Genomic DNA, 13,577 nt, shown 5'->3' on the forward strand with positions numbered 1-13,577 from the left:
TTTTGGAGGTCTCTGGGCTGCTGGCCCTACTTGTTGAGGTTATCTGGCTTATGCTAAGGTGGATCTGGGCTCTGTGATGCCTGAGAAGCCAGTGGGAGGTGGGTTCTGCAGGTTTCCCTGGGTCACAAGCTTACTGGGCTGGTTCTGCTCCAAGTCACCTGCCACTGTGATGCTCAATTTCACCAGTACCTCATCACTTGAAGTTATTAAGCAACTGATTTTGGAGGCATTTAGGGCCACATCTGAGCCAGGGAGAGGGCTCCTCCGTGCCCCAGGCTCGCCAGTACTTTTAACCTCAGGGTTTTGAAGGGGACTCATTTCTGTGATGAACCCAATGTCTTTCGAGTTTCTCTTTCCTTCTGTTTCTGAGATTTCTTATCCTGCCCTCCCTTTTACTTTCAGATTTTTCTCACTGCTCTTCCCATTGTCTTCACTGAAATCTACTTGGAGCTAAATATTTCCCAATGATAGGCTGTTGCCTTAGTTGATAAAACACCTAATTTTGTAGCATCTCAATGGCCAATAGGCAAAGTTGTTTTACAGAACTTTTTGATGTGAAAAATTTTAAACACCCTCCACCAATTATCAGCACTTTTGTTTTATCTGCTTCTCTCTCCCCTATTTTGGTGAAGTCTTTTAAAGCAAATCCCAGATATGACATCATGTCTGTAAATACTTCGATGTGGAATTTTAATCTATAAGAATGACAACAAAACCCAATGATAAACATACAAGCAAACAAAGAAAACCCAAGTGATCTCCCATTACTATTGTAATAGCTGATGAAATTAACAATGATTTCTTTCAATGAGGATCCAATAAGGTCCACACATATTTGGTGTACAAGTTTTTAGAAATAATTCATTTTTCATTTAGAATTTTTTAGTAATTAGTACGATTAATGCCAATTGCTGAGGGCCTCTTGTGAAGCACTTGAAAATTTTTTCAGATCTTCACCACCTCCCAGCAGTGTGCTCTGCCCATTTTACAGATGAGCAGGGCAATTTAACTGCTTGACTGAGGTTATGAGGCCTTCACTGGATCCTGCTCTGTCAGCCTCTGCAGCCCAGGTTTATTTAGACCAGGATTTTCTGTTTGTGTTCAGACAATGAAAACATTTTCAGTCTTCTGTTGTTTACTCTCCAAGGAAAGGCACCCCCTTAGAAATGTTTGAAAATAGTTACAGTAAACATTTGGACTTCTGGGGTGAGGCATGTGGTTTCTGAACATTGTGTTTCTGCAAAATATGCTTACATTTACACCATGCCCGTAGCAGGCATGTTTGAATGTGTTTTGCTATTTTTATTATGAGGCAGAAGTGGTTTTGAATATCCTGTTGCTGCTGAAGATAACTCCTGCAGGAAGAGAAGGTATATACAGCACAGAGCAGCCTGGTTTTTTATGTCCATTCTGCATTACATCACTGTTTATTCCTCCCCACAGCCCCTGAGATAGTGGCACTGTTATTTCCATTTATAGAAGAGGGCTCATGGAGACATATACCTTGCCCAAGTCACAGCACAGTCCCTCTGCCTTCCATGCCCTGAGAGCTGGCTGGATGGAGGATGCAGGGTTTTCAACTCCACGGCTCTGGCTGCCAGCGTTGTACTTTCAGAGAAACACTATCTTCCTTGCTATTTCTCCACTTTTGAAGTCCTGCTTCTGGACCTTTCTATGCCGACATTTTATCTTGAAGAATTCCAAATATTTAGAAAGGTTGAAAGAGCAGAATGATTCCTTATATACTCTACATAGATTTAGCAATTGTTAACATGTAATCATATTGGTTTGATATCTCTGTTTATGTGTTCATGCATACATTTTTCTGAACTACCTGAAAGTAACTTACTGATATATGAGAATCCTAAGCCCCCCTAAATGTTTCAGCTGCTTCTCCTATGTTTATATATATGTTTTTTTCTGAACTACCTGAAAGTAACTTACTGATACGTGAGAATCCTAAGCCCCCATAAATGTTTCAGCTGCTTCTCCTATAAAGAAGGCATTCTTCTATATATCCATGTCATTACTGCACTGAAGAAAATTAATATGCTTCCTATTACTTAATATCTAATTCATTCTCTAGTCCCACATTTTCCCCAATCATCCCCAGTGTTTCTTTTTGATAGCTTTTGATTGTTTTGACCCCAGATCTAGTCAGAGCACATATGTTTCATTTTTAGTTGTTTTGTCTCTTCAGGCTCTTATAATCTGGAACATTTAGCTTTATTCTAGCTTTATTTCTGGCTTCACCTAATTGTTCATCGAGGGCGTTTGACTTGTTCCTCTTCCCCTGTTGGGTCTAAAGGCTTGATGAGGTCCACAGTATACATGTTTGGGAAGAATCCTCAGTGGAATGCCATGGCCTTCCTGCCTCCTTGTGTTGAGGGCACAGAAGAAAGGGTCTGTGGTTCCAGTGTCAGGGGCCATAGGTAAAGAATGCAAGTTAGGGTCATGTTTCTAAAAGCTGAAGAAGAGTGGGCATGAGTAGGCAGAGGCTTTGCATTGGGAGCTTTGCTTCACCTGCACGGCCTGTTCTGGTGCTCTTTCTGCCAGTCCCTCTGCCTTCCATGCCCTGAGAGCTGGCTGGATGGAGGACATCTCCAGGCTTGGCCCACACATTTCCACATCGTTCACTCACCCATCCCCACCCATCCCACCCCAGTGTGTTTAGGAAGGTACAGCAGTAGAGTACCTGTTTTAATTGTCTAATTGTCTCCTACACACCCTGTTGTCGAGGGAGGGATTCCTGCCCTAGGGTTATGAGGATGGTCATACATGACACTCGACACTGGGCAGTTGAGATTGATGGCAGCTCGTTCCTCACATATACTCACAGCCCAGGGGAGGAATACATTGCCCACCATGCAGGGACACAAGGAACAGAGTGAACAGCCAAGGACTATGGGAGGCAGGCTTTGTAGTATCAGGAGGGTAGAGTGGTCTCTGGTAATAGCAGGATGATGGAATTGACTTATTGGATAATTCTACAAGCTAGCAGGAAACTGAGACTCACTACTCAGGGATAAGCAGAAACTCTGCCTGGTCACCTCAATAAGAGAGGTTGTTTGGCCGTAGGACCTTATTCGTGAAAGCAGAGTAGGGAGGGAAACTTGTGGTGAGGGCATTTGAAGCCATTTTGGTTTCAGATGTCAAAACAAGACATAACATTGGGCCTCAATGTTAGGCTTTACACTGCTCGAATTTAACACCCTTATCATTCATTCACTGTGTGTACCCATCCTCATAAGCACTTCATATGAATTAGTTCATTTAATCCTTATACCTCTGAGGTAGGTTCTATTATCAGCATCACTGCAGAGATGAGGCAACTGAGGCCTGAGAGGTGAAGCACCTTGCCCAAGGCCATGTGGCCAGTAAGGAAAGAATAAAAATCCATCCCAGGAGAGCTGCCTGCACAGTCTATGCCCCCACAGTTGAAGAGGGCATGAGATTTAGAGTGAGAGCATGGGGACAAGAATCCCGGCTTTGCTTCGGGTGGGCATATATGCTTGCTAAGCCTCAGTCTTTCCATCTGTTGGGAGGCTTATCACAGACCAAGAAGAACCATCCCCAAGAGGGAGCAGTAGTTCCAGGAGCTGTTCCTGGTCTGGTCGAAGACTGGTCTCCGCATGTAACTCTTCCTTATCCAGGTGAGGGGTGGACTATTTGATTAAGTCAGCTGCTGCAAAGGAAGCCCCTCTTTGGATGACAGGTACAAGAGAGTTAGTGGGAGCAATTTCATGGGGTCTTCATTTCTTTTTCCACCTCCTTCCCTGCACATTCTTTCTTTTGCTTATTTCCAACAAACATCAAGCGGCTCTCTGCAAGAATCTGATTTGTCATCCACACTGAGTGAGACTGGAGAGCGACGTGTTGGATTTCCCGAGTAAGGTCACATCTCTTTATCTCTAATTGAGGAAAATCCTGTGTCTCATTAAAATAATTGCAGATGCCATTGAGCTGGTGGGGAAAGCATGTATATGTTGTGGTGTGTGTGTGTGTGTGTGTGTGTGTGTGTGTGTGTGTGTTTGTAAGTATGGGTGTGTTGCCTGACTTCCTTAAAAGTCCAGTGCCTGTATGGAGGAGGAGTGCACACTGTGCCATGTAGACTTACGCAAGATATCTGACCTCTTGTAGCTTCAGTGCTGACATTTCTAAATAGGAATAATGGCAACTCCTGCCTCACAGGGTTCTTATGAGGATGAAATGAAGTCCTGTTGGAAAGCAGCAATGAAGGGCTTGGCACAAGATGCCTGCAATATCGTAACTATGATTATTATTCTGATTGTTACTTTCGTTTTGGGGGATGGCCAACTACTTCAATTCAGAATAAAGACCTGTCTGAGGGCAGTTTGCTGGCCCACAGCCTCACAGAGATAATCCATCAACATGTTCTCTTGATAACTACACCCACCTCTTGTTCCCAAGACTAATAAGTAATCTGGTACACCTCCTTCCTGCCAAGAGTGGAGTGGCCTGCCTATTCTGCCAACCACATACAATGCCTGTTTTTGTTTTGTTTTCTTTTGCTTTGAGATGGAGTCTCGCTCTATCCCACAGGGTGGAGTGCAGTGGTGCGATCTTGGCTCACTGCAACCTCTGCCTCCTGCCTCAGCCTCCTGAGTAGCTGGGACTACAGGCAACTGCCACCATGCCTGGTTAATTTTTTGTATTTTTGATAGCAGTGAGGTTTCACCATATTAGTCAGGATGGTCTCGATCTCTTGACCTCATGATCCACCTGCCTCAGCCTCCCAAAGTGCTGGGATTACAGGTATGAGCCACCGTGCCCAGCCCCAATGCCTGTTTGTAAGAGCTTTTCCCTGTTGAGCAAGAGAGGCTGACTAGGGAGAAAAAATCAATAGTGCAATGAGGAAACATGTTTTCCTCTCAGCTCTCACCTGGAAAACGATTGTTTGTTTGTTTGTTTATCATGTGTCTCCAAGTGTTTTTTTTTTTTTTCTTCAGATCTCAAGGGTTGAAAGTGACCTTGTGGGCCATTGTTTGCTCATAGATTGAGCAAAATGATGAGGAGTTTTGTTGCCACTCTTCTACCTGTTCTCTTTCCCCAGCACACAACCTCACCACTCTCAGTCGGGGCTTAAAGAAGGTGGGGTAGCCTTCTCAGACCCACATATTCACGTTTGTAAGAGAAACAGCCACCATTTATGGAGGCTTTCAGTGCCCCAGGTGCTATGCTGGACCCTGACTTATTACTTACTGAACAGAATATTCACAATGGCCTTGGAAGGTATGGCAGCATCCTAGAGGACAGGAGAAAGAGATGAAGCCTCAGAGAGGTTGCATGACTTTTTACAAGCCACCCAGCCAGCAAACACCAAAGCAGGGATTTGGACTAAGTCTAATGTTCTGATTGAGTTTATATTTCAGTATAATCTTGTGTTATTTATAGTTGAGAAAAAGGACAGTCAGGTCTGTCATCTAGTACTTGACTTTAAAGCCCCCTGGAGTCTTAACCTATCCTGAAAAAGGCCTGTTGTCCAGGCATGTGGACTAAGGGCATTGGCTAATCCATGAAATCTTCCAGAAGCTTATAGGGATCCTCTCGGGCTTTAGGAACTTGACTTTGAATTAGAAGAGGCCCCAGGGGACAGTGGCATCACTGTCCCTTGGTCATGGACTTGTTGTTTCTGCTGGTGTGATGTCAAGATCAACCATTCCTTTGGATTCCCAACTTTGAGCTGCACCTGTTACCACATTTAGCATGTGGAGTGTGATAGATACATACCCTGGAACATCCCTAGAGAACCAGCGTCCTCACGGGTGGCTCTGGGTGGGAGGCTATTTCATGGGTCCAACTACTGGGGTACTCCAATCTAGACATCTTAAAGCAGAGTGGAGTGGCAAGCTCATGTGTTCTGATGCATACAAGCAAAAACCTCAACACCCAATTCCACAATCTATTGTGACCAGATTAAACAACCTGTCATCTCCATAAGAGTTGAGGCCATATTTGTATTCACCAGTGTTATAGGACAGTACTTGTTACATCATGGACACTCAGTAAATATTTGTTGAATGAAGAAAAATTTGACAAAGATGATAGTCCCCTCTCTGTCCCCTCCCGTGCCCTTTCTGTGTAACCAGATATATATCCTGGAGTCCTTAAGTCATATTGAGCTACAGAAACAGAATTCACCAACAAGAGCATGGGAGTGAGAGAGGAGAGGAGGAAAAAGAGAGAGAAAGAGAGAATATGTGTGCGTGTGTGTGTGTGTGTGTGTGTGTGTGTGTACACGAGCATATGTGAGTATAGTTTTTATCTGTCATGAGTCTAGATGCTGCCCATCTAGCCCTAGTCTGGGGATCTTTTTAGAGGCAGAATCATATTCTAATTTGATGCCAAGCTGGTTAAAGGCCTGGAGAGCTGCCAGTGGTGCCACGTGTGCCTCAAGAATTGCATCTGCTGCTTGTAGGTGAAGACTCAGGTGACCAAAAAAAGGTAGTCAGTGGTGCTTTTGTGATTTAGCAGTGAAAGAGCCATGGCAGCCACGGTTTGCCTAAAGGGAAAGGGTGTATGGGTGTATGGTTTTCTGTTATATTTTGCTTTCAGATCACTCCGACATTAGTTTTCTTCCTGCTTTTCATTCTTAGTCAATATCAGATCCTCCTTTACCTCTTTTCTATTGGGTTAATTTTAGTGGCTTCTCCCTGTATCTTAAATAATTGCATCCTTTTGCATGCCTTCCACTCACTTAATTTCAGGTGCTGTGTGTGTTTATATGTGTGGTGTGAGTGGGTACATTTTGTGTATATGTGTATGTAATTAAAAACCTTGCCTAGGGAAGATTTAAATACCTGAATCACAAATGAACAATGTAAAAATTAAAGAGAAAATTGCTTGACATAAAGTTAGGATTACATCTTTGAATTTTCATCATGAACTTTTTTTTCTTGCCCTGTCTTACGGTGCTGAGTGAATGTGTTCTAAATTCTTCAAACTATATCATGAGAAAATTAAGGAGAAAATATATAAAACTGCTTCTACTTTGCCCAGGAGAAATTAAGATACAAATAGATTAAAATAATTGTCTAATTCAAACAGCAAAGAAATAGAAGTATGTCTTGTATTAAAATCCAACAACAATTTACCTGACTGAGATGCTGGAGAGGATGTGGAGAAATAGGAACACTTTTACACTGTTGGTGGGAGTGTAAATTAGTTCAACCATTGTGGAAGACAGTGTGGTGATTCCTCAAGGACCTAGAAATAGAAATTCCATTTGACTCAGCAATTCCATTACTGGGCATATATTCAAAGGATTATAAATCGTTCTACTATAAGGACACGTGCACATGACTGTTCATTGCAGCACTGTTTACAATAGCAAAGACCTGGAACCAACCCAAATGCCCAGCGATGATAGACTGGACAGGGAAAATATGGCACATATACACCATGGAATATTATGCAGCCATCAAAAACAATGAGTTCATGTCCTTTGTAGGGACATGGATGAATCTGGAAACCATCATTCTCAGCAAACTGACACAAGAGCAGAAAATCAAACACCGCATGTTCTCACTCATAGGCGGGTGTTGAACAATGAGAACACATGGACACAGGGAGGGGAGCACTACACACTGGGGTCTGTTGAGGGGAAACAGGGGAGGGACAGCGGGGGGTGGGGAGTTGGGGAGAGAGAGGATGGGGAGAAATGCCAGATATGGGTGATGGGGAGAAAGGCAGCAAATCACACTGCCACGTGTTTACCTGTGCAACAATCTTGTATGTTCTTCACATGTACTCCCAAACCTAAAATGCAATAAAATAAATTTTTAAAAAATAATATGTTTACTTTAGTAGTAACTTTGCTTTACAATGTAGTAACATTTGACCTGCAGAGTCTAGACATTTTATTTTTAGTTTGAATCCCTATTAAGCGAAATAATGTTGACAATAGTTGACAATTCCTGAATGCTTGTAATGAGGGAGGTCCATGATTTTGAGGTTAGAATGGCGCTGCTGCTGAATCAGAATTTACTGATAACAATGAAGAAAATATTGTATTCATACCTCTACAGTCTCATTAAATAGCACTTTTCCTTTGAAATGATTCATAAATGATACCTTGTAATCTCTTAGAATTCCATGCCTCCTACTCATGTAGGGCTGTTTATTTTTGGTCATTAAACCTGATGAAGTTTTAGGAGTGTTACTCTACCCTTAAACAAATTGTGAGATGCAATGGATAACTAGTGTAATTATCCACATGATTTGAGTACAGGGGGCCCCGAGTTATGTACATAGACACACACCAGCTCTTCTATTCTTTTTGTTTTTCTTAGATGGAGTCTCACTCTGTCACCCAGGCTAGAGTGCAGTGGCACAATCTTGGCTCATTGTAACCTCCTCCTCCCAGGTTTAAGCAGTTCTTATGTCTCAGCCTTTTAAGTAGCTGGAATTACAGGCACACACCACCACACTCAGCTAATTTTTGTGTTTTTAGTAGAGACGGGGTTTCTCCGTGTTGGCCAGGCTGGTCTTGAACTCTTTGCTTCATGTGATCCACCTGCCTTGGCCTCCCAAAAGCTCTTCTATTCTTAATGAAGGCTTTGCAGAGATGGGGAAAGGCCTTCACAGTGAGAACAATAGGCCTGACCCCCATCCGCAAAGGAGCTCTGCATCATTGCCTGTCAGAGCCTTCTGGATGTTAAAGTATTTTTAGCCGTTCTGTATTTATTGGAAATGAAAGTAAACTAAATGGTTTTACCCACCTTCTGGTGGTCAAAGAGTTGCTGCAACTCCTTTAGTCTTTTCTCGAAAAACTCCAGGACGTCAGTCATTGCACTGGCCAGGAATATGCCGTGGCTAAGGCTGGCAGGGTGATTTTCCTCCACACTGAATGGCTTCAGGTTGCTGTGCCTTGGGGTTTTCATTTTTGTTTTCTGTATTTTTCTCCCCTGATGACACACGTGGTGCTTGAGATGATTTTTACGGCTTTGTGAGATGGATTTAGATTAGATTGTATTGGGTTGGTGCAAAAGTAATTGTGGTTTTTACCACTTTTTTTTTTTAAAGCATGGCAAAAACCCCAATTACTTTTGCACCAATGTAGTATATGGACTTGACCCACCTCCCACCACAGTCCTGGAGAAGATTTTCTGGGGATCATGTTAAATGCAGACTCTGATCCACTAGGGCTGGGGTGGGGCTGGAGATTCTGCATTTTTAACCGGATCCCACATGATGCTGCTGTCCTGGCCTCTTGTGACTCAAGGTTTGATCTACAGATTGGCAGGGAGGCACCCCTGGGAAGCTTGCTGGAAATGCTAGCTCTCTTGTCTCTTCTGAGCCTGCTCTCTCTGAATCTGCAGTCACAAGACTTTCAAGTGATCCCTGGACACATTAAAGTTGGAAACCGCTGACCCAATGCATTGCTGGAGACCATCCCTTCACCCCTTCCCTAGAAGCAGGGTTCCTGTTTCTTAGATTCCAACCCACTTCCTAAGAGCTTGTAGAAGGATGTTTCCAGGCCCAGGCATGTTCTCTCTTGAGAGTGAACACCTTTAATGCCTCCAGGACTTTGCATTCCCCTGTGTGCCCACCTCTGTCCCTGTTAAGATTCTTAAGCTTTATTAAGACCCTGGTCCTCTGTGTATTAGCTCCACTGCCTGCATTCTTTGAGGCAAACATCAGTGGCTGGAGCATGACTGAAGGGACATCGATCTTTCTTAGTACTGCTGCTCCCAGAGGATATAATTTGCTTGATAGATGTGTTCTGGCTGCAGCTACTCAGGGTGCGGTGAGGGACTGTGCAAAAGGCTGGTTCCACCAGGCTTTAGAAAAATTGCTACGAGGATATTAAAACCTGTAAGACAAACAAGATGAGAAAGAAAGGTGCTCTGTGGTGTGCCTGGTCCCCCTGCCCTGTGGCCGTCTGTGCGAGAAAACATAGGAGTCAAGATTCTGGGGTCTCACAGAGTGGGGGCTGTGTGGCCATCATAGTGTCCATCCCTGTGGGTGGCAGAGTGTATTTCAGAGGTGGCTGCAGCCATATCCCTCATCCACCTGCTTTTCTAGTAAGAACTTGCCATACCCCAGTCAATGGGTGGAGTCATTTTCCCTCCCGTGAATCTAGACTGACCTTAGAACTGACTTCTAACTGGAGATGACACTACACGACTTCTGGGACTAGGCTGGTAAAAGTTACGGAGCTTCTGCCTTGTTCTCTGGGATACCTGCTGTGGGGGAAGCCAGTAGCTATGAATAATTCTGACCACTCCCAGACTGCAGTGCTAGAGAAGAAGCGTTTTTCTTTTTGCGGGGGGTGGGGTGAGGGTTCAAGATCTTCTATTTTCAGAGCCTGCAACAGTTGGTTAGCAATGCTAGCTAAACTGGATCATCTGAAGGCCATCCCACTTTTCTCTTTATGCACTCAACCAACAGAATCTGTTTCTTACAAACAAGATCATTGACTAATTGGAATCTGTTTCAAGGTGTGTGTGGGAAGAGGTCCTCTCCCCCACACTTTTCCCAGCAACGTTGTTTTATAGCCAAATGCAGCTCAAATCCACAACACAGCCTGGCCATGTCCAGTATCACTGATTCCCCCTCCCCCCGAATAGGAAGTTGAGGTAAGGGGGGAGAGACTGTGTCCTGTTATAAGAAAAACAGCAACAGGGGTTCCAGCTCCTGCCGAGATTCCAGCTGACAGCCTGGTCAGTGGGCAGCCATTGACTGTGCCCACATGAGAGATTCTAAGTGGGGACTGCCTAGATAATGAGCCCCTCTCAATTTCCTGACCCATGAATTCACGAACAAAATAAAATGCTTAGGAGTAATTTGTTATATAGCTACAGAAACTGGAGTATTCTGAAGTTTTAGTTATCATAGGTATGCTACATATTTTAAAAGCATCCTTCAAACACAATTTATTTTATTTCAATTTATTTCATGTCTTAAAAACACTTGGGGCAGGAAGTAGGTTGTCACAAAATCAAACAAAGCTTGAAAACTGTCTAGTAAAAATATGTAGGTATAGGCTAGAGTAAAATGATAATAGTAATACGATTCTAGTTTTTGTTTCTCTTCTGTCAGGCACTACATATGTATTCCATCACTTAACTTTCATTCTAATTCTGTAAGATGTATCTATTTAGAGACGAGGTAACTGGGGCATAGAAATGTTAGGTGACTCACCATGTGTCACGTAGCTAGAGCTGGGCTTTTGAATGCTGCTGGCCTGACTCGAGAGCCTGTCCTGCCGTGGGTGGAAGAGATGTTAGTGAGAAAAGTTAAATTACAGAATGTCCTGTCCTTGGATCCAAGGGTTTGGGACCGTTAGGTATTGTTTACTTCAATGCTAGGGACTCCTGGCCCATCAGGGCCACCTACAAGAGTGTTTAAAATCCACATTACCATACCCTGTTCACGTGGAGTCTCAGGTCTGTGGTTGGGTGTTTTCCAGAAGCTTCTGACCCATCTGAAGTTGAAGTCTCTGATTTAGTTTGGCCTTCCCCATTGCAGAGGCCCTGGGAGGGGAAGTAGCTTGCTCCACAGCATGGAGCAGCTCAGTTGGAGAGCTGGGGTGGAGAGCAGTTTCCTGATGCCCATACAGGGTGCTCCTCCATGCTGCTCTAGAGAAGGTTTGGAGGGCTGATAGTAGAAGTAACTTGCACCCCAGTGAAGGAATGCAATAGGGATTCTGCAGTAGAAGTGCTCCAGGTTCAGGGATGGTGAAGGGTTGGCTGGATTCTGTCATGATGCCACAGCAGGGGTCTGTTCAGTCATCTGGCAAATAGCTACCAAGTGATGTCTGTGTGCCAGGCAGAGGCACTGGGTACCCAGTGCTGAGAACAGTCATGGACACCACTGTTTCTACCGAGGCTCCAGATTACATAAATACACAGACTTCTAGGGTGTAAAACCTCACAGAGGAGGCAGGGAGACAAGGGGGAAGGGAAGGAGGAAAGGAGAGACAGGGAGAGAGACATGAAAGATGGGTGGATTTTAGGTATCTTAGATACATAATAGAATTGAGAGTCAGGCTGATCAAAGTGAGAGTACTTTTGGTGTTACCTGTTCAAATTCCCAAAAGGATATTAACTTTTGTGGTCTCTGAGCATCTATGGTGGCCCAGCCATGCTACTGGGCTTTGAGGTGACAGTCATGGAGTGGCTCCTGCCCTCACACCCTCACAGGGGAGCTGAAGCTGTGAACAGATCATGCTTGTACAACGTCCCAAATTTGGGATAGAAACCGGGGCTATGGGACTCCTGGTTCTGTCTGGAGACTGGGACAGCTTTAGGGTGACCCAGTTGCTCTGGTTTGCTCAAGACTGAGAAGTTTCCTGGGATATAGGCCTTTCAGTGCTAAAACCGGAAAAGTTATGGACACACCTAGACCGCCAGCCACCCTAGAGGGTTTCCTAGAGGAGGAGAAAGCAGAGCTTCTCTCCAGCTCCCCTGCCCCCCTCATCTTGGATCATGGGACTCCTTTTCCCAGAAGACCAAACCAGAAGCCTAGGAATCAGCTTCAGCCACTCCTGCCCACAGGTTCTCCATGCTGTCATCTTCCTTTCCAGTCTACTAGCCTCTCCCGCAGGGACAGCTGCCACAACCCCAGCACCTCCCACCTTGCCTTCTGTTCTCTCCTCTGAGTCCCACCTCACCGTGGCCAGGGCCGCCATTTTGAATTGGAATTCCCATTCCATGCTTCTTCACCAAACCTTTCCTTGGCTCAAAATCAAAATCCTCTAGACTGGCACTTAAAGCCCCAAATGATCTGGCTTCTTCTGCCCTCTCCAAGTGATCTGGAGTGGTGCTGAACTTAGTTCCTCAGGTAAAGGTTGGCTGGAGAGGTGGGAGGTGCCCTAATGGCCGAGATCTAAAAAAGCAAACCCCTGTGTCTCTGCCCCTTTCTTCCGCTGCGTTTTTCTCTTGGCAGTGACTGCTTTTCATTGCCCAACCAGTGAAGACAGCATATGGGCAGCTGAGCCAGTTACTCCCTCACTTAGGTTCTACCTCAAGCCTGTTTTATTCTCAAAAGACCATGCTGCTGCGCTGGCCTCACCCCAGTCTGAGCCACCATTGTGACTTCAGTTTCCTGTTTACTTTGGAACCCCAAGTCCTTAGAGTCTTTGTACATACAAAGCTACTCCCTTGTGGGTGGAATTGGTACTTGCTGGCAGGTGGTGATGAAAGAGTCTGAAGAGTCTCAGTGATTCTTTCAGTCCTTCCCAAGCCTTTGAACTGGCTGAGAACTGACTGCAGGGTATGTCTATTTCCCTCTCCCCAGCAGGCTGGATCCTCCCCATGAGTATGCATAGGAGGTGGCGGGAGTGGCGGGGGTCGGGGGTTGGGGAGGCGGCGCCTCCTAGGGTACTTCCTGCAGCAACAGAATGCTCAGCCTTCATGTACTTTTCTTTTTATGTTTCAGTTTTACAGAGTTTTTGGATCCGTTCCAGAGAGTCATCCAGCCAGAAGAGATCTGGCTGTATAAAAATCCTTTGGTGCAATCAGATAACATACCTACTCGCCTCATGTTTGTAAGTACCATGATTTCATGCCTTATTTGACCACTCTCTCAAAGATGAAACAAGTGGGCTTTCA

At 44.6% G+C, this 13,577-nt stretch overlaps 1 protein-coding gene across 4 annotated transcripts in view; it reads left to right on the forward strand.

Annotated features, from left to right (window-relative positions):
• Positions 1–13,577, forward strand: part of PLPP4 (phospholipid phosphatase 4) — a 126,420-nt gene that overhangs the window by 32,956 nt on the left and 79,887 nt on the right. For 2 of the 4 annotated variants that reach the window (XM_074382974.1, XM_003922143.4), the window contains exon 2: positions 13,405–13,513. In XM_074382974.1, coding sequence (XP_074239075.1) covers positions 13,405–13,513 — 109 coding nt within the window. Of the gene's footprint in view, positions 1–13,404; positions 13,514–13,577 lie in introns of those variants that run through there. The other 2 variants (XM_074382970.1, XM_074382971.1) reach the window with 1 other exon arrangement.

Source organism: Saimiri boliviensis, chromosome 12 (genome assembly GCF_048565385.1).
Source record: "Saimiri boliviensis isolate mSaiBol1 chromosome 12, mSaiBol1.pri, whole genome shotgun sequence".
In the NCBI taxonomy this organism is placed as follows: domain Eukaryota; kingdom Metazoa; phylum Chordata; class Mammalia; order Primates; family Cebidae; genus Saimiri; species Saimiri boliviensis.